The sequence below is a fragment of the Corythoichthys intestinalis genome, chromosome 4, assembly GCF_030265065.1.
Source record: "Corythoichthys intestinalis isolate RoL2023-P3 chromosome 4, ASM3026506v1, whole genome shotgun sequence".
In the NCBI taxonomy this organism is placed as follows: domain Eukaryota; kingdom Metazoa; phylum Chordata; class Actinopteri; order Syngnathiformes; family Syngnathidae; genus Corythoichthys; species Corythoichthys intestinalis.
Window position 1 is genome coordinate 46,846,368 of NC_080398.1, and position 21,393 is coordinate 46,867,760.

General features: G+C 42.7%; 1 protein-coding gene across 2 annotated transcripts; it reads right to left on the minus strand.

Moving 5' to 3' along the window:
• Positions 1-3,549: 3,549 nt before the first annotated feature.
• LOC130915292 (uncharacterized) lies at positions 3,550-17,065 on the minus strand. Of its 2 annotated transcripts, none has more exons than XM_057835231.1 (6): positions 16,951-17,065; positions 16,688-16,857; positions 16,527-16,609; positions 16,287-16,455; positions 4,415-4,494; positions 3,550-4,345 (listed from the first exon to the last, which is right to left on the minus strand). In XM_057835231.1, exons 2-6 carry the CDS (start codon positions 16,788-16,790, stop codon positions 3,833-3,835), a joined length of 948 nt encoding a protein of 315 aa, XP_057691214.1. In that variant the 5' UTR covers positions 16,791-16,857; positions 16,951-17,065; the 3' UTR covers positions 3,550-3,832. The 2 variants fall into 2 exon arrangements, with proteins under 2 accessions (XP_057691214.1, XP_057691215.1); XM_057835232.1 differs by having other exon boundaries at positions 16,688-16,872; positions 16,951-17,044.
• Positions 17,066-21,393: the final 4,328 nt, after the last annotated feature.

The window sequence follows — 21,393 nt, forward strand, 5'->3', positions numbered from 1 at the left end:
ACTCGATAGAATTCATGGTGGATTCTATGATGGTGAGAAGGCCAGGTCCTGCTGAAACAAAGCATCCCCAAACCATGACACTTCCACCCCCCATACTTCAAAGATGGTATCTCTTCCTGGAATGCTGTATTGAGGCAGGTTATGAAGAAGGCAAATGAAATAATGGATTGTGTAAATCATCCCCTTCATTGTCAATTTCAGGTCCTCACTTCAGGCAGGAGTACGTTGTTTTAAGTGCAACAGGACAAAGACCTTCTTCTTACCAAGTGTGATTTGGTTGCTAAATTTGCACAATTCTTGCACTTAGAATGCGAAGCTGTCTATAGCATTTTTAAATTGTAGTCTATGTGTTATTTATTGTATGTGTATAAGTTATTGTTGTGTTATCTGTATTCTTACCTGCTGGAAGACAAGTTTCCCCTTCTTTGGGGACAATAAACTTAAACTTAACTGAACTTGGGTTTAAGCCAAAGATGTCCTCTGGTCTAGTGTCCAAATAATTCCATTTTAGATTCATCTGTCCAAAGAACATTATTCAAGAAGTCCTGGTCTTTGTCTACATTCACTCTGGCAAACTTCAGTCTGGCCATGTTCTTTTTGGAGAGCAAAGGTTTCTTCCTTGCACACCTCCCATGAATGTTAAACTTGTTACGTCTCTTTCTGATTGTAGAGGCATGCACTTTCACATCAACAGTAGCAAAAAGCCTGCTGTAGGTCCAGTGATGACATTTTAGGGTTTCTGGAGACTTTTTTTTTTTTTTTTTTTACATCTTGCAGTCTGCTCTTGGGGTGAACTTCCGTGTACGGCCAGACCTGGGCATGTTGGCAGTTGTTTTGAATGTCCTCCACTTGAAGACTATTTTCCGTACAGTGGAATGGCTAATTTTATACTCTTTTGAGATCTTTTGAAAAACTTTACCAGACTCATAAGCGTCTACAATCTTCGTTATGTAGGCCTCAGACAGCTCCTTTGATCTAACCATGGTGTTTTCTCTCACTTCAACAGTCAGGGGCACACCAAACTAAATGTGAGGTTTAAATAAGGCAAGCCTCCTTCAGAACACTGGGTTATGATGTGCTAATCATGTGCACAAGATGTGATACCCCGATGTATGCTTTTAGCCATTTTAAGTGGAATTGAAAGTGGGGGTGTCCCAATGTATTCCTCATCAGAAATTGCATTAATTTAAAATGACATTTTACAGAAAGTTATAACAAATATGCACATGCAGTGAACACGACAAGAAAATGTGTGCCTGTCCTGGCTATGTTTTGTGCAACTAATGGTGCCAGTATGGAGATGTATGTCATGAGGAGAATACTCATAATTACTTATAAGACTTATTCCCCATTTTCTATTTAATGCCACAGATGTGTCAATTAATTTGCTTATATGATAAATGTGTAAATTAGTAGACTTTACAGGCACGGTGGACAATAGTCCATAGACACATCCATTTGTACATGTAATTTACTGAGCCGCTTATTCTCACGAGGGTCACAGGGGTGCTGGAACCAATCCCAGCTAACTATGGGTAGTAGGCGGGGTATACCCTGAATCAGATGCCAGCCAATCGCAGGGCACAAGGAGACAATTCATATGTAACAATATGTTTATTATTTCTTTTATCATTTGAGATGATGCAGAAACCCAATGAACAATTATGAGAGTTTTTTTGTAATACTTGTGCCCTTCTCTCAAAGATTGATTTTATGGAAAAGCTGGCAGTATGTTTTACAGCATTTCAATCATGAATTTACTGATAAAAAATATCAAAATACAGCATAATTGTATTTGTGAAGACTAAAAATGGGATCTCATTAGATTATGGTGTACAATATGTAGCTCAAATTTGAATTTCCAGAAAAAGCACACAGTATATATCCATCAATCTATCCAATTGGTTGGCATTGTATCTACTCCTACATAATTGCATTGTCAGCTAAAAGTATTTATGATAATGTGCACAGTTAAATGCACAGAGGAAGCAAAGCAACCTAAAATTTATTGCAGGTTATCATCGGAGTCTCTTGACTGTGTTTTATTACGGGCAATAAAAATAAATGTGCATATAAAAGAAATGAACCAACGTGGTCCCGTTTATCATAAAGTCCCCGTCAGAGAAAGTACGTTAGTAAGTTAAAAGTGTAAAGTTAAAAGTGTAAAGGCAAGACTGGCAAACTTTGGGCAAGATTTATTTTTCTTTGGATGTTGTCTGGTATCAGAATGATTTTATTCTGAAAGCATGAATCAAAAATTAAAAGGAATGTGAAAATGAAAAGAAAGTTTCATCATCCAGCCTGAAGGACTTCGTATTCACAAAGGACCTTTTCACAGAACGTCGATTTCAATGCGAACGTTGTATCTCATTGGAATGTTCGCCATTTAAAGACATTTTTCCCCCTTTCAAAATTCAAAGTCAACCAATTTTCTTTCTTCTTTAAACTTTAAGTGATCAATCAACTCCTTTCACCGTCAGTGGTGGAGGAGTTAAGTTACTCATACGTTTTGTATAGAATTTCCCATGAAAGGTTACTAAAAGTCCGTTTACAATGAGGAACAAAAAAAAACAAAAAACAACAACAACAAAAAAAAAAGATCTGTTGAAATTTGCTTTTTACAAAGATTAAAACAAATCAGCACACTGGTTCCAAAATTAAAATATAGCATATATATATATATATAATTTTTTTAGTACTTCAGGTTTTTTTCTCCACAGTTTAGCTATTCACTATGTTCTTGTTACTTGCACACCACTATATATATCCTTAATAATAGCTTTAAATCAACATTGCAGTCATGCCTGTTTTTCACATTTCATTTTATATCAAAATAATTATACATATACAACTGCTAAAAAAAAATTAACACATCAGATCTAAACGAGCGGTAAAAACTACAAGTACACTCATTATATATAACTAATCTAATATTATATAATCTAGTCTATACACACACCAATAGGTGGTGTGTTGGTAACAAAATGATGTCAAACAATTTGATAGGAATTAAAATGATCACCATTGAACACTATTTTTTTTTTTGCAGCAAAACAAAACAAAACAAAACAAAACAAAAACGACTGGAGACAAAATGGCGAACCAGCGTCGTAAAGTTGAAATCACGAAAGTCGGGAAATGTCGTAACCCTGGACTACCTAGATATATGTATTTTATTCATTTTTTAAATAAAACACGCGTTAACTCATTGCCTGCCATTAATCGTGTTAAACTTCCAATCCATTTTGACTGGGAGAGGCTGGTGGCGAAAGCTATGGATGAAAAACTCCTAAAAAAAAAAAAAAAAAAAAAAAAAGAAAAAAAAAAAAAGAAATAAATAAATAAAAAAAAGTAAATATAGAAAATTATATTTTATTTGGAATAAGTAATAGATTAAAAATACATTTTAAAAAATCTAATGAAAAAATAAAAATAAAAGCTGAAGAATTACAAATTTGTAATGTTTTATATTTTCAGATAATTATTGTCTTTAAATTCAAAGATTTTAATTTAATCTCCTTTTAATTTTTTAAATCTTTTTTTCCCCAATATCTATTCTACTTTCCCATTCAAATTTCTATAAATTTTCAATTTTCAAGTATTGTATTCATATATTCCCCATGTTTGTTGATGTATACTTGTTAAATGTAAAATCAGGCATTAAGGGGTCGCATACAGTATTTTTCATGATTTCTAATATAATGAGAATCTATACTTCTAAAAAAAAAAATGAAATGATAGAGAAAAAAATCAGTTTTGGATTCTGCATTTAAAAATGACTTAAAAACAGCTGTCAGACCAAACTCAACAGAAAGTGTGTTCCCCATTGTTATCAGTGGATGACGTTGCAGTTGACACCATAGAAGTTGTGTTTCTTGCCTGTGTAAACATTGTCCCTTAAATTGAGAGAAGCATATTTGATGGAGTCGTTGAAAGTCTGATGAGCCTTTGATTTGCTATACCCGCCTTGCAAGCTCCGAAGGCCGCCGCCATCGCCATGCACAATGCCTGCCGTTCTTACCAAAGGTGTGATGCCAGGCAGGCGAAGCCGCGACATTTTGGTCTGTTGGTTGTTTGTCACCACGGGACTTTTCAAGCGTTTGTCAAAATGCACTTTTGCTTCCTCTTTTCTCTCTGCTCGGTTATTACTTGAACACTCAGTGGTTCTGGTTTCTTCTGTGTTTGCGAGTTGAGGAGCAATTTTGTTGCATACACATACGCCTAGATTTTTTAGAGATGGTTTTAAAAACATCTCGGCGTGAGGGCTCTTTAGGTTTCTCCCCTTTCTTCGCCTAGCTTCTTGCCTCAGTTTTGAGGGAACCAACACCAAAACAGCTCGATCTCTCTGAAAGAAAAGATTTTCATTAGGGACAGTGAAATGCTGCTGTGTGGATTTAATTGGGAATTTTCTCACATCTGGACACAGTGGTGCACTTTGAGAAGTTCCCCTAGTGGGCGCACACATTTTTTCTCTGAAGTCATGATGCGGCAACCCTGAGAAAAGTAAGATAAACAACAATGTCAACAGTGGCGTTCCTAGCCTACATGGTGCCCTGGGCGACAACACGCTTTGTCCCCTCACCCGCCCCCCCCCCAAAAACAACAACAACAACAAAACGTTTACCAATAAAATACAGCGCATGAGGTGTACTCAGCACAAACCAACAACAGCACACGCAAAAACACAGTATTTATTAAGAATGTTACATTTATTAACGCTATCAAACAAGTGGAAAGTGCACAACAAGAAATATGTGCAAGAGAATATTAAACCAACATTAAAAAAAATACTGTAGAAAATTCTACTTGTGACTAGTTGGCTCAGACGAGTTTACCACTACAGGGGCTGCGGTTAGAGAGCACATGAGACGAACACATTGGGCTCACATGCAGGTTTGCATACATTTACACACATTTAGTATCTGGTGAATACCATACAGACATACAGTCTTGTGAAAAAAATTAGGACACCCTATTAAATATTGAGTTCTTTTTATTAAGAAATGTTCACATATATATGATCTTGTTTTCTTTATCTCTGGAAAAGAAAGTGATTTGATTGCAGGTAAACATCAAAATTATCATTGTTTTACTCATTAAACCAAATATATCAACAAAAATCCATATTCTAACTGAGGAAAAAGTTAGGACACCCTACCACCTAATAGCTAGTGTTAGGCTTTGGCTGAAATAACGTCTGTGAGACGCTTTTTGTGGCCATCCACCAGTCTTTGAAATCGCTCTGAAGAAAGTTAGCCCCACTCCTCAACGGAGAATACTTTCAGCAGTGAGTGAGATGGTTGAGGGGTTTCATGCATGTACAGCCCGTTTCAAGTTACCCCACAGTATCTCAAAGGGATTAAAATCTGGGGTTTGACTTGGCCATTCCAGGACTCTCCATTTCTTAATTTTCAGCCAGACTTTGGTAATTCACTGGTATTTTTTAGGTCATTGTCATATTCCAGTGTCCAGTTTCGCTTCAGCTTAATTTTTTCACAGATTATCTCACATGTTCCTCAAGCATCCTCTGATACACGATAGAATTCATGGTGGATTCTATGATGGTGAGCTGGCCAGGTCCTGCTGTAGCAAAGCATCCCCAAACCATGACACTTCCACCTCCAAGCTTTACAGTTGGTATGAGGTGCTTTTCCTGAAATGCTGTATTGCGTTTACCCCAAACATATCCTCTGTTCTGGTGCCCAAATAATTGAATTTTAGATTAATCTTCCCAAAGAACATTATTCTAGATGAAACTTTAGTTTGGCCTTCAAGTTCTTCTTGGAGAGCAAAGGCTTCCTCCTTGCACACCTCTAATCAAGGTTAAACCTGTGAAGTCTCTTTCTGATTGTAGAGGCATGCACCTTCACATCAACAGTAGCAAGAGCCTGCTGTAGGTCCCGTGATGACATTTTAGAGTTTTTGGAGACTTCTTTTAGCATATTGCGGTCTGCTCTCGGGGTGAACTTGCTTGGACGGCCAGACATGGGCACGTTGGCAGTTGTTTTGAATGTCCTCCACTTGTAGACTATTTTACAGACAGTGGAATGGCTGATTTTATATACTTTTGAGATCTTTTAAAATCCCTTACCAGACTCATAAGCATCTACAATATTCTTTCTGGAGACCTCAGACAACTCCTTTGGTCTAACCATGGTGTTTTCCCTCACTTCAACAGTCAGTCACTGTTGAAAGTATTCTGCATTGAGGAGTGGCGCAAACTTTCTTCAGACTGATGTCAAAGACTGGTAGATGCCTACAAAAAACGTCTCACTAAAGTTATTCCAGCCAAAGGGGGTAACACCAGCTATTAGGTGGTAGGGTGTCCTAACTTTTTCCTCAGTAAGAATATACATTTTTGTTGATATATTTGGTTTAATGAGTAAAACAGTTTTATTTGTTGTTGTTTACCTGCAATTAAATCACTTTCTTTTCCAGAGATAAAGAAAATAAGATCAGACATTGATATGTGAACATTTCTTAATAAAGAACTGAATATTTAATGAGGCGTCCTAATTTTTTCACAAAACTGTATAGTCAACATTCACAGACCTCTTAATATGTTTCCCTTATTAAATCACATAAAAAATAAAAAAAAACTATAAACCAACTACAGTAACATTTGAATGCTATCTCCCTTCAAACCACTAAATTCACTGCTCACATTATTTTTTACATGACGCTAACGTTTGTAGCTGATAAAAACAAGCTAACAACTACGAAATTACAAGTGTGAACGATTAAAAAACAAAAACAAAAAAACTGACACAAAACACAACTTTTCCGTCGCCTAGCATTATGAGAAATGTTCACAATCTATGTGCGGTGCCTTTAATTCACTTTACAAAGCATACTCACATCATCATTGAAGTAGCCGATATATGAACCAGGAAACGCAGATCCGAAAATAAACGCCTGAGCAGTTTCCAAAATAAAAGTGGCGCTCTAAATAGAAAGTAAATTGTTTAAAGTCATCACCTTATCGTGGTGGAGGGGTTTGCGTGTCTCAATGATCCTAGGAGCTATGTTGTCTGGGGCTTTCAGCCTCTGGTAGGGTCACCCATGGCAAACAGGTCCTAGGTGAGAGGCCAGACAAAGTATGGCTCAAAAGACCCCTAATGATGAGTAACATTAATGAACCCCTGTTTCCCTTGCCCGGACGCGGGTTACCGGGGCCCCCCTCTGGAGCCAGGCCTGGAGGTGGGGCTCGAAGGCAAGCGTCTGGTGGCCGGGCCTGTCCCCATGGGGCCCGACCGGGCTTAGCCCGAAAAGGCAACGTGGGTTCCCCTTCCCATGGGCTCACCACCTGTGGGAGGGGCCAAAGGGGTCGGGTGCGTAGGGAGTTGGGCGGCAGCCAAAGGCGGGGGCCTTGGTGGTCCGACCCCCAGCTGCTGAAGCTAACTCTTGGGACATGGAATGTCACCTCTCTGGCAGGGAAGGAGCCTGAGCTGGTGTGTGAGGCAGAGAAGTTCCGACTAGATATAGTCGGACTCTCCTCCACACACAGCTTGGGTTCTGGTACCAATCCTCTCGAGAGGGGTTGGACTCTCTTCCACTCTGGAGTTGCCCATGGTGAGAGGCGCCGGGCAGGTGTGGGCATACTTATTGCCCCCTGGCTTGGCGCCTGTACGTTGGGGTTTACCCCGGTAGACGAGAGGGTAGCCTCCCTCCGCCTTCGGGTGGGGGGACGGGTTCTAACTGTTGTTTGCGCTTATGCACCGAACAGCAGTTCAGAATACCCACCCTTTTTGGAGTCCTTGGAGGGTGTGCTAGAGAGCGCCCCCTCTGGGGACTCCCTCGTTCTACTGGGGGACTTCAACGCTCACGTGGGCAATGACAGTGAGACCTGGAGGGGCGTGATTGGGAGGAACGGCCCCCCCGACCAGAACCCGAGTGGTGTTCTGTTATTGGACTTCCGTGCTCGTCACGGTTTGTCTATAACGAACACCATGTTCAAACATAGGGGTGTCCATATGTGCACTTGGCACCAGGACACCCTAGGCCGCAGTTCGATGATCGACTTCGTAATCGTGTCATCGGACTTGCGGCCGCATGTTTTGGACACTCGGGTGAAGAGAGGGGCGGAGCTGTCAACTGATCACCACCTGGTGGTGTGTTGGCTCCGATGGCGGGGGAAGATGCTGGCCAGACCTGGCAGGCCCAAACGTATTGTGAGGGTCTGCTGGGAACGTCTGGCAGAATCCCCTGTCAGAAAGAGTTTCAACACCCACCTCCGGCAGAACTTCTCCTTTGTCCCGGGGGAGGTGGGGGACATTGAGTCCGAGTGGGCCATTTTCCGCACCTCCATTGTTGAGACGGCCGATCAGAGCTGTGGCCGTAAGGTGGTTGGTGCCTGTCGTGGCGGCAATCCCCGAACCCGCTGGTGGACACCAGCGGTAAGGGATGCCGTCAAGCTGAAGAAGGAGTCCTATCGGGCCTTTTTGGCCTGTGGGACTCCGGAGGCAGCTGACAGGTACCGGCTGGCCAAGCGGACTGCGGCTTCGGCGGTCGCCGAGGCAAAAACCCGGACATGGGGGGAGTTCGGCGAGGCCATGGAAAACGACTTCCGGACGGCTCCGAGGAAATTCTGGTCCACCCGGCGCCTGAGGAGGGGAAAGCAGTGCACCATTAACACTGTGTATAGTGAAGATGGTGTACTGCTGACCTCGACTCGGTATGTCGTGAGCCGGTGGGGAGAATACTTCGAGGCCCTCCTCAATTCCACCGACACGCCTTCCTTTGAGGAAGCAGAGTCTGGGGACTCCGTGGTGGGCTCGTCGATCTCTGGGGTTGAAGTCACCGAGGCAGTTGGAAAGCTCCTCGATGGCAAGGCTCCGGGGGTAGATGAGATCCGCCCGGAGTTCCTGAAGGCTCTGGATGTTGTGGGGGTGTCGTGGCTGACACGTCTCTACAACATCGCGTGGACATCGGGGACAGTGCCTCTGGATTGGCAGACCGGGGTGGTGGTCCCCCTTTTTAAGAAGGGGGACCGGAGGGTGTGTTCCAATTATAGAGGGATCACACTCCTCAGCCTCCCTGGTAAAGTCTATTCAGGGGTGCTGGAGAGGAGAGTCCGCCGAGAAGTCGAATCTCGGATTCAGGAGGAGCAGTGTGGTTTTTGTCCCGGCCGTGAAACAGTGGACCAGCTCTACACCCTCGGCAGGGTCCTCGAGGGTGCATGGGAGTTCGCCCAACCAGTCTACATGTGTTTTGTGGATCTGGAGAAGGCGTTTGACCGTGTGCCTCGGGGAGTCCTGTGGGGGGTGCTCCGGGAGTACGGGGTACCGAGCCCCTTGGTAAAGGCTGTTCGGTCCCTGTATGACCGGTGTCAGAGTTTGGTCCGCATTGCCGGCAGTAAGTCGAATTCGTTCCCAGTGAGGGTTGGACTCCGCCAAGGCTGCCCTTTGTCACCGATTTTGTTCATAATTTTTATGGACAGAATTTCTAGGCGCAGCCGAAGCATTGAGGGGGTCCGGTTTGGTGACCTCAGTATTGAATCTCTGCTTTTTGCAGATGATTTAGTGCTGTTGGCTTCATCAAGTCGTGACCTCCAACTCTCACTGGAGCGGTTCGCAGCTGAGTGTGAAGCGGTTGGGATGAAGATCAGCACCTCCAAATCCGAGACCATGGTCCTCAGTCGGAAAAGGGTGGAGTGCCCTCTCCGGGTCGGGGATGAGATCCTGCCCCAAGTGGAGGAGTTCAAGTATCTTGGGGTCTTGTTCACGAGTGACGGTAGGAGGGAGCGGGAGATCGACAGGCGAATCGGTGCGGCGTCTGCAGTAATGCGGACTCTGCACCGGTCCGTAGTGGTGAAGAAGGAGCTGAGCCGAAAGGCAAAGCTCTCGATTTACCAGTCGATCTACGTTCCTACCCTCACCTATGGTCACGAGCTTTGGGTCGTGACCGAAAGAACAAGATCCCGGATACAAGCGGCCGAAATGAGTTTCCTCCGCAGGGTGTCCGGGCTCTCCCTTAGAGATAGGGTGAGAAGCTCGGTCATTCGGGAGGGACTCGGCGTCGAGCTGCTACTGCTCCGCGTAGAGAGGAGCCAGCTGAGGTGGCTCGGGCATCTGGTTCGGATGCCTCCCGGACGCCTCCCTGGAGAGGTGTTCCGGGCATGTCCCACCGGCGGGAGGCCCCGGGGACGACCCAGGACACGCTGGAGAGACTATGTCTCTCGGCTGGCCTGGGAACGCCTTGGGATCCCGCCGGAGGAGCTGGTTGAAGTGGCTGGGGAGCGGGAAGTCTGGGCTTCCCTGTTAAAGCTGCTGCCCCCGCGACCCGACCCCGGAACAAGCGGAAGATAATGGATGGATGGATTGTTTAAACGGCTAAACTATTAAGACTTAAGATTTCTTAACAGAAGGAAAACATATACATAATACATCTACGTCAGATATTCAAATAATAATAATTAAAAAAAATCTTTTTACAATAAGAATTCAAGTCAACCCTCGGTGAGTGGCACTGCTAACTGATCCAATCTCCATTACCCACCCTCTTCCCCTTGTGGTGTTGCGTGCAGACAGTAACAACAGTCAATGCAACGCTAGGGGCGCCAAATATCACAATCACTCGTGTCCACCTCATGTGCATGCACCCCTAGCAATTTGCCGGCCCGGGCGCCCGCCTAACCTGCCTGTGCCAGCAACCGCCATTGAAATCATTAAAAGCAGTGTATGTCTATGTTCTCATGGAATGGACATTATTGGGCCAACAGAAAATATCTCATAAAAACTGATTAATAAGATTGTTTTAATCCATACTCAAATGCTAAAAAACACATCAATTGCTATCCTAATGGTTTCACCTGCCCCACAATTAATCTCCTTGCTGCGTATTTCCAAGCATGTAGTAGGGAAAGAGGGGCAATAAGCAATAAAAATGTTCATTTTGCTAATGAAGTAAAACAGTTTCATTCCAGTAAATAGAAGAGAACAAAATGAAAGGAATGCAATTTAAAATCAAAATCACCAAATGTTTTAACCCTTTTGTATCATCAAATCGAATGTGTATCCGACAACAGTAAGGGCTGCGGACTCCCAGTTTCTGTAGTAGCACTCGTGTAAATATCAGCTAAAGATGAGTATTTACAATCAGATCGCAACAGACTTCACTGGAAGTATTGTATTTAAAATGGCAAGACTTAGAACCAAAGTAATGAGATGACAAGATGTAAAGTAATCGAAGAGGTTAAGTTATGGAACGACCTAAGCATAGAAAAAAAAGAGTAGCTCAATTAACGTCTTTAAAAAGTGTAACGCATCATGGGTGTTAAGCAACTATGGGGAAAAAAATAGACAACACTAAAACCTTGGAAAGAAATTGTTCTGTAATGACATTTGAATGTGAAATGCCTTTTTTTTGTTCTTATAAAAAGGACTGAAAACACAATATTTCTTGTCCTCGCTACTTCATTTTTTTTTGTTGAATCTCTCTCTCTTTTTTTTTTTTTTTTAACCGTACGTATGTTTCTTATATGTAATGAAATAAAGTCAATTGAACTGAATTAAATAGGGGATGATTAGATTTGTTCAACCCTCATCTATGAAGAAGCCCATGTCCAATTAACAGTCCTTGTACAACAGCGCCTTCTTGTGTCGAGAAGACATACATGCACGCACGCAAAATAAATTTTCACAAGAAATTTATTCCCCTTTCTTAAAAGCGCGACAGAATATCGTGTTCCACGGCTACATGAACACAGAACTTACAAAAAGAAAGATTAAATTCCCATCTTTCATAAAAAAAAATAAAAAAAATAAAAAAAAGTTTGTTTCTACTCTTTTTCCTTCTTTAGTAATCACCAGTTGAAAATCATAACATGTTTTATATGTCTTCGGTAGTGAATGAGTACACAACAATACAGAAAAAAATTAAGTAGGGAACACATTTTAAAAGTTAGAAAGCTATTGAATATGTAAGACCCGACTATTTTGTCAGACTTCACAGTTTTAGAGTTTTTGGAATTAATACTTTAATATAAAAGCCCAAAGTACATTTATTCTAAATTTGTGTCATGTTCATATTTTGTGTCAATTGTAGCATTATGAACGATAAAAATGGGATTGTGAACATGTGTCATGTTTCCCAATATAAGGGAAGTTGTCTCTCTACTTGTATCAAGATGTTCTCTTTATCTGTTTCCATCTTTCTATCTCTCTCTTTATGCCTGTCTTGCTGTCTCTCTCTCGAACAAACAATAATAATAATAATGCAAAATGAACTGGACTGAGGTCCTGAGGAATTGCTTGCACGTTGTGAACAAGCATGATCTATATTAAGTTGAATTACAAATCAATGGCTCATTGTAAGTTTGTATTTCGATCTATTGGTAGTTAGGTTTCAACAAAGGCCATTGTATCTAAATGTAGTAAAAACCTTTAGTAAACAAAACACAGTAGCGAAATACATGTTTTTAAACAAATGTTTAGTGTAGTTTAGCAAGACTGGCCTCATTTTATATTACAGGAAGTTAGTGCATTGGCATGTAGTATCAACACACTTTATCATTTTTAAAGAAGTAGTTGAGATATTCAAAATAAATGCAACAATGTTGTGATATGTATGGTATTGGCAATTGGTAAATACGGTAGTAATTAGAATGAATACTTCAGAACGCTTACAAACCCTACTCCGTTTTAGGCTTCCTATGTCTCCTACAGTGTTGTTTTTGGCAGCCCTTTTAATTTTCGTTTTAGTCTTTTGGAGGATAATACTTATTAGTCTTAGTCATATTCTAGTAATTTCAAAATGTGTTCGGCTTTGTCTAGTTTTTGTTGACAAAAACTCAAGACTAATTTCGTCTAGTTTTAGTCGATGTTTACTAAAAATGTTTTCGTCTGTAAAACTAAAAATGTTATTCCAAAAATAAAGAAATCAAGGTTTCTAATTATTTTGAATGAACATTGACAGACGAGCACATGTTGTAGCACCTAAAAGGACATCGCCAACTTCCTGATAATACACACTTGGTAGGAAAACAGTACATTATTTTCAACTGTTTGTAAAAAAAAGTTGTCCGATAGTTTAAAAGGACGCTTTGCATTAGCATTAGCCAAATGCTAACTCAAACACAAATGCTATGCTAAAGCTACGAGTTACATTTAGTGTGAGGTGATCACTCAGCATAGACCTTTAAAGGCTAAAGCAACATTGCATATTCTCTATGGCAAAGATATGAAAACAAATCTTACCGTCTGTGCAAGCCTGGAGACTGGAAAGCAGCAGCACGTCACATTAGTGACATAACCACAGCTGCTACAATGCAGGCTACCGACAGATAAAATGTCACACATAATGAACATGTGACGGAAACTGTTGTACATTTTCGTCTCATTCTTGTCTGGTCAGATGAAAACTGGCATTCGTCTCGTTATGTTTTAGTCTTCTGAGACACGTTGACGAAATATTTTCGTTAAGTCATTGTTGACGAAAACAACACTGGTCTGATAGTATGCAATGATCTCATCCAATCAACAAAGAATAGCTTCAACATTAAAGTTTCTGGATGGCAGTTCTGAGCCCAGAACTAAACCCAAACCATTTGTAAATCCCTGTGTAATGATCTAAATGCTATTTTGTGGTTAAGTGTGTTCCGGGTCAAAGTCAAAATGGGCGTTTTGCGCTGTAAGTCAGCCATAAAGGGAGATGTTCCACAATTTAATTGTATAACTGTATAATGACATGAAAGGACTATTCTATTCTATTCTATTCTATTCTATTCTATTCTATTCTATTCTATTCTATTCTATTCTATTCTATTCTACTGGGGGTGGGAAACTCTTGGTTCATCACAACATTTGCGATTTGCGATACAAAGCTCACGATAACGATGATCTCACGATTTGGTGATACAATGATTATCAATACATTGGTAAGAAAATCATTCTAGGATATTCTACAAAACAACTGATGAACAGAAAAACAAGCTATCTTCATCCTTCTACTGTAAGTTTATCACTTGTAAACGTCCAATCCATTTGAACTGTGAGGGTGGCAGCGAATGAACCCTTCCCTCGTCAAACAGGCACCTCCCACTTCTATGGCAGGCAACGAGGTCATTTTTGTTCATTTCAGGTTGTTAACTGTTGATTTTCAGTCACTTCCTGTTGATTGGGGGGGGGATTTCAGGGTCACGTCCTGTTTATTTTGGGTCATTTTATGGGCCACTTCCTGTTGATTTTGGGTTAAAGAACAGGAAGTGACCCAGGAATGAATAGGCAATGATTCAAACTCAACAGGAAGTGACCTGCAAATGCCCTAAAATGAACAGAAAGTGACTTGGAAATGCGCCGAAAATCGGAAAAAGTGACTGAACATTCTGGTTTCGAATGAATGAACCTTTGGCCTTCCCAGTCTTAATGGATTGGGTGTCGAGCGCAGTCAGTGGCAGCCATAGATTTAACTGAAACACTATTAAGGTGGAAAATGTTGGTAGCAACCTGTTGGTTCCTGTTTTATTCATTCACTCAACCATTTCCCGAGCCGCTTATCCTAATGGATTGGGTGTCGAGCGCAGTCAATGGCAGCCGTAGATTTAACTGAAACACTATTAAGGTGGAAAATGTTGGTAGCAACCTGTTGGTTCCTGTTTTATTCATTCAGTCAACCATTTCCCGAGCCGCTTATCCTCACTAGGGTCACGGGGGTGCTGGAGCCAATCTCAGCTAACTATGGGCAGTAGGCGGGTTAACCCTGAATCGGTTGGCAGCCAATCGCAGGGCACAAGGAGACGGACAACCATGGTCGCTCACACTCATACTGTACCTAGAGTCAATTTAGAGCAGTGCTTCTTAACCTGGGTTCGATCGAACCCCAGGGGTTTGGTGAGTCAGTCTAAGGGGTTCGGTGAAGATTAAGGCACACAGCGCCCTATTTTTGGACGGCGACTAAATCTAGGCAAAGTAGCGTTTTAGACCAGGTTTTGGACTGGTTAGTCCACAATATACAGGCTTTATTCCAGTTCTTTCAACTGCTAGTCCTCTATGCGATGGGAGGAGAAGCTGGTTTGCTCAGTGGAAGGTTGACTCTCACTTGGTATGAAGAAATACAACAGACCTATGGGTAATTGCGCTGACATAAAAAAAAATAACCCAAAACATTTGAGTCACATTTTACACCATGAAAATAGTATGTGAGGCAAGGATGCGATAGAATGAGAATGTCGATATGAAAACAAAAATAGAAACAGTGTGAAATGAATCGAGTTTTATTTCATTTTCCAATGTGAAACCCAAATCAAAAGACTAAATTATTTGTCGTAAATTCACACTTTTTATTGCGTTTGTGAAAAGATTCATGTGTATTTTTTCAACATAATGACACAAATACAAATTTGGCGATCATTATGTTTTTCATTAAATTTGATATTATCTGAGATGTAAACATGACAGAAACTGCACGGTCAAGGTTAATGCAACCGAGCAGGTTTAATATTGAACAATATAAGATAAACCCCTCTAAATTTGAAATAAAAATTCTAAAATATGCGCATTGGGCCCGTCTTGGTCTAGTAGTCTGATAATCCTGCAGTCATAAAGATAAAAACATACATATTGGCCTGTTTAAAACATGCTGTCTAAATTAGAAGAAATTTGAATGGAAATTTACTTAGGTTTAAGCTTTCTAGCTTAGATATATCGATTTGGAATTTGAGAAAAAAAAGGAGTTTTATAAGTCCAAAAGGTTCGGTTAATGCGCGTGTGTATCTCAAGGGGTTCGGAACCTTTAGCAAGGTTAAGAACCACTGATTTAGAGTGTTCGATCAGCCTACCATGCATGTTTTTGGGATGTGGGGGGAAACCGGAGTACCCAGAGAAAACCAACGCTGGCATGGGGAGACCATGCAAACTCCACACAGGAAGACCAGAGCCCGGGATTGGACACTTGATCTCCGAACTTTTAAACATTGACACCGTTTCAGAGCAATATCTCGATTCTTGGGACGAGCGTATCGATAACCTTTTGGGATGCATAGTAACACGATATATCACCCTTTCAATATTTTGTCACACTCCTATTATGTACAATGCTTGTATCTGAAATTGTAGACAGTATAGACATCCTTTCGGCTACTTTCAAGGCTCATTAACTCATTCGCGACTAAAGACATACAACAATATTGTTTATGATGTTCAACTGCTCATAAATGAAAAACGAAAAAGAGTAGAAAAAATATTTATTTCATTTCATTTGTAAATTCTGTCTTTATGTAGTGGTGGAGCACAATATTCTGTGGCGCTTGAATGTATGCGATGTCTCACGACATTGAGTTAAGTACTTACCTTTGTAGTCCATCTGATAAGAAGTGACCCATTGTATCTTGTCCATTCTCCTTAACATGTGACTTGTTCGTTCAGAAGCTGTCAAGTCCCCGTCTTTTGGATGGGGCAGAACTGCCATTGTGGGAGCAGCGTACAAGGCATGCCTCACTCCCCACACAGGTTTTGGACGCTAAAAAGATAGTTGGAAAAGGTCACGCGTCGACATGGTACACTCAATTTTATACAAAAATGTTCATTTACATCTGAGAAGCTAAACTCTCCAGTCCTTATAGCGGTCTTTGCCCCTCTGGCTGTTTCCAAAATCTCATGCCTGTATGGACCACCTGCGTGAAGATAAGAGTAGGATTTTCCTGATGTGATATCTACTGATAATCAACTCTAGCTAATTACTTTCTTTGTACCTTTAGTTTTGCTGAGGACAGTAACTTTGGGTACCGTAGGCACAATGGGGCTAAGGAAAGGGAATGTCTGAGGGTCAGCTGACTTCCGGAAGGGTGGGAACATGGCAAAGCGGGAGATGTGGGATGCATAGGGAGGTTCTCGTGGAAATGCAGTCTTGACTGCTTTCTCCCTGTTTGGAAATCATCTAGTCAACATGTGTTCAAATTAGGCTCAGACGCGAATTCACATTTTCACAAGGAATGATCTTTGCGGACATACTCACGCTATGTTTACATCAGTGGGCTTTGGAATTCTAAGAAATAACACATAATTACTCTATGCCATTGTCTTGTTGATTTTACAGCTGCTAATGTGATTCAGACAGGATTACTCACAGCTGATCATTGAGGGGTGCATCACTTATCTTTGTGACATCACTGTTGTCATAGTGACTCACAGTTTGCCTGTGGAAGAGAAATCGGTGATCATTATGAGGCACGCATTTGTGAGCTTTATTCGGATGCAAATTTGTTTATATACTCACATAGGTATGACTCCGTTTATCAAACAGGTATCCATTAGAATGCAAAAACTATTAAATAGAGGAACAGATTTTTCAACAAGGACCAGAGTCATTAATATTTGGTTTAGGACTTTCCATGTATTGGAAGAAGGCTAACGTTACAAAGTTACTTTCCATGGTAATAATCCTACTCGATATTTTCATTCACTTACTTTTAAAAAAATATTCTTTACAGTTATTATTTTTTTCACAATAGATACAATAAAAAGTTCCCAAATAGCTTGTAATTTAAATATTGTTCAGTTAATTCCTTTTTATTACCCATTTTATTGGCCAGATCATTTAATTGCCACTGATTATTCATACCTATTTTTTTATTATTTGACTTACAATCCTGTTTTTAGTTATTGAGCCACGTCTAAACCCCCCAGTTGCAGTTTTGAATGACAAAATACAGAAATACGTTTCCCTATTTACCTCAATATATTTCACGTCATTCAAATGAAAAATGCTATTGTTTTAGGTCTGACACCTGTTTTATATTTTGGTGCAGAATCCAAAACTTTTTCTTATCTCGTTCTTTTTCCACAGTTTGTTTAGGAACCGCGGTAGAATGTAACAACTTAACTTCGTTACTGTACTTAGATACATTTTTTTGTGTATGTATCTGTACTTGAGTTCAAATATGAAGTGGTAATTTTAACTTTTACTTAACTAAATTTTACAGTACACATCTATATTATTATTATCAATATTATACCACTTCTGAACAAATTGTCGCCTGCATAACACATTACTTTTGTCCCCCCCCAACCCCCCAGTCGTGAATTGATAGTTTCATTTTCATGCCTGCGATGTAGGTACACATTCCGCTCGTGGGCCTGTGCTTGCCGATGACGTCGCAACAATCCTCGTGTTGCACAAACTGTTCGTGTTGGTGACTCATTTGTTTTATTGTTGCCCCATTAGTGCTAAATTATGGATTGAATTTGAAAAATATATCATGTGTAGAACCAAACAAAAGATTGTATTAAATGGGAAAACATTTTTTACTGTATTTGAATCCAAAGATGAAATATTTACACTCTTGAATCTTTATATACAGTATTGGGAAAATTTGATATCCACAAATCCTAATTTCAAAATGCAAATCCAAACTTCAAATTATTCTTGATGGAAGTTCATTTAGATTTTACATCACCTAATATGATAAACAAAAAATGAATGTCTACCATTGAAGTTAATGCAGAAATATTTAACATATGTATTTTTTTTCTGTCCGTCTCAATATGAGCAGGTAAAAATTGTAAATGATATACTATATATTATTCGAACTGGTTGTTTTGTATTGTCGTAATTTTGTATTTTCCATTCATCCATCCATCATCTTCCGCTTGCTCCGGGGTCGGGTCACAGGGGCAGCAGCTTTAACACGGAAGCCCAGACTTCCCTCTCCCCAGCCACTTCAACCAGCTCCTCTGGCAGGATCCCAAGGCGTTCCCAGGCCAGCCGAGAGACATAGTCTCTCCAGCGTGTCCTGGGTCGCCCCCGGGACCTCCCGCCGTTGGGACATGCCCGGAACACCTCTCCGGGGAAGCGGCCAGGAGGCATCCGAACCAGATGCCCGAGCCACCTCAGCTGACTCCTCTCAACGCGGAGGAGTAGCGGCTCAACGCCGAGTCCCTCCCGGATGACCGAGCTTCTCACCCTATCTCTAAGGGAGAGCCCGGACACCCTGCGAAGGAAACTCATTTCGGCCGCTTGTATCCGGGATCTTGTTCTTTTGGTCACGACCCACAGCTCGTGACCATAGGTGAGAATAGGAACATAGATCGACTGATAAATCGAGAGCTTTGCCTTTCGGCTCAGCTCCGTCTTAACCACTACGGCGAGAGATTAACAGGCGGATCGGTGCAGCATCTGCAGTAATGCAGACGCTGCACCGGGTAGGCTCCCTCCTACCCTCACTCGTGAACAAGACCCCATGATACTTCAACTCCTTCACTTGGGGCTCATCCCTGACCCGGAGAGGGCCCTCCACCCTTTTCCGACTGAGGACCATGGTCTCGGATTTGGAGGTGCTGATCTTCATCCCAACCGCTTCACACTCGGCCGCAAACTTTTCGAGTAAGTGTTGGAGGTCACGGCTTGATGAAGCCAACAGCACCACATCATCTGGAAAAAGCAGATCACCAAACCTGACCCCCTCAACGCTTCGGCTGAGCCTAGAAATTCTGTCCATGAAAATTATGAACAGAGTCGGTAACAAAGGGCAGACTTGGCGGAATCCAACCCTCACTGGGAATGAATTGGACTTATTGCCGGCAATGCGAACCAAACTCTGACACCGTTCGTACAGGGACTGAACAGCCCGTACCAAGGGGCTCGGTACCCCGTACTCCCGGAGCACCCCCCACAGGACTACCCGAGGAACATGGTCGAATGCCTTCTCCAGATCCATAAAACACATGGAGACTGATTAGGCGAACTCCCATGCACCCTCGAGGACCCTGCCGAGGGTGTAGAGCTGGTCCACTGTTCCACGGCCGGGACGAAAACCACACTGCTCCTCCTGAATCCGACATTCGACTTCCCGATAGACCCTCCTCTCCAGCACCCCTGAATAGACTTTACCGGGGAGGCTGAGGAGTGTGATCCCTCTATAATTGTAACACACCCTTCGGTCCCCCTTCTTAAAAAGGGGAACCAACACCCCGGTCTGCCAAAACAGAGGCACTGTCCCTGATGTCCACGCGATGTTGTAGAGGCGTGTCAGCCACAACAGCCCCACAACATCCAGAGCCTTTAGGAACTCCGGGCGGCTCTCATTGACCCCCGGGGCCTCACCACCGAGGAGCTTTCCAACCACCTCAGTGACTTCAACCCCAGAAATCGGAGAGCCCACCTCGGAGTCCCCAGACTCTGCTCCCTCAAAAGAAGGCGTGTTGGTGGAATTGAAGGGGGCTTCGAAGTATTCTCCCCACCAATTCATGACGTCCCGAGTTGAGGTCAGCAGCACCCCATCTTCACTATACACAGTTTTAATGGTTCACTGCTTTCCTCTCCTCAGACGCCGGCTGGTGGACCAGAATCTCGTCGAAGCCATCCGGAAGTCGTCTTTCCATGGCCTAACTGAACTCCTCCCAGGTCCGAGTTTTTGCCTCGTCAACCGCCGTAGCTGCAGTCCGCTTGGCCAGCCGGTACCTGTCAGCTGCCTCCGGAGTCCCACAGGCAAAAAGGCCTGATAGGCCTCCTTCTTCAGCTTGACACCATCCCTTACCGCTGGTGTCCACCAGCGGGTTCGGGGATTGCCACCACGACAGGCACCAACCACCTCATGGCTGCAGCTCCGATCGGCCCCCTCAACAATGGAGGTGCGGAACATGGCCCACTCGGACTCAATGTCCCCCACCTCTCCAGGGACAAGGGAGAAGTTCTGCCGGAGGTGGGTGTTGAAGCTGAAAGGGGATTCTCCCAGACTTTCCCAGCATACCCTCACAATACGTTTGGGCCTGCCAGGTCTGGCCAGCATCTTCCCCCGCCATCGGAGTCAACACAACACCAGGTGGTGATCAGTTGACAGCTCCGCCCTTCTCTTCACCCAGTGTCCAAACGTCCAAGGACACGATTACAAAGTTGATCATCGAACTGTGGCCTGGGGTGTCCTGGTGCCAAGTGCACATATGGACACCCCTATGCTTGAACATGGTGTTCGTTATGGACAAAACGTGACGAGCACAGATGTCCAATAACAGAACACCACTCGGGTTCTGATCGGGGGGGCATTCCTCCAATCACGCCTCTCCAGGTCTCACTGTCATTGCCCATGTGAGCATTGAAGTCCCCCAGAAGAACGAGGGAGTCCCCAGAGGGGGCGCTCTCCAGCACACCTTCCAAGGACTCCAAAAAGGGTGGGTACTCTGAACTGTTGCTCGGTGCATAGGCACAAACAACAGTCAAAACCTGTCCCCCCACCCAAAGGCGGAGGGAGGCTACCCTCTCATCCACACCTGCTCTGCGCCTCTCACCACAACTCCAGAGTGGAAGAGAGTCCAACCCCTCTCGAGAGGATTGGTACCAGAACCCAAGCTGTGTGCGGAGGAGAGTCCGACTATATCTAGTCAGAACTTCTCTGCCTCACACACCAGCTCGGGCTCCTTCCCAGCCAGAGAGGTGACATTCCATGTCCCCAGAGTTAGCTTC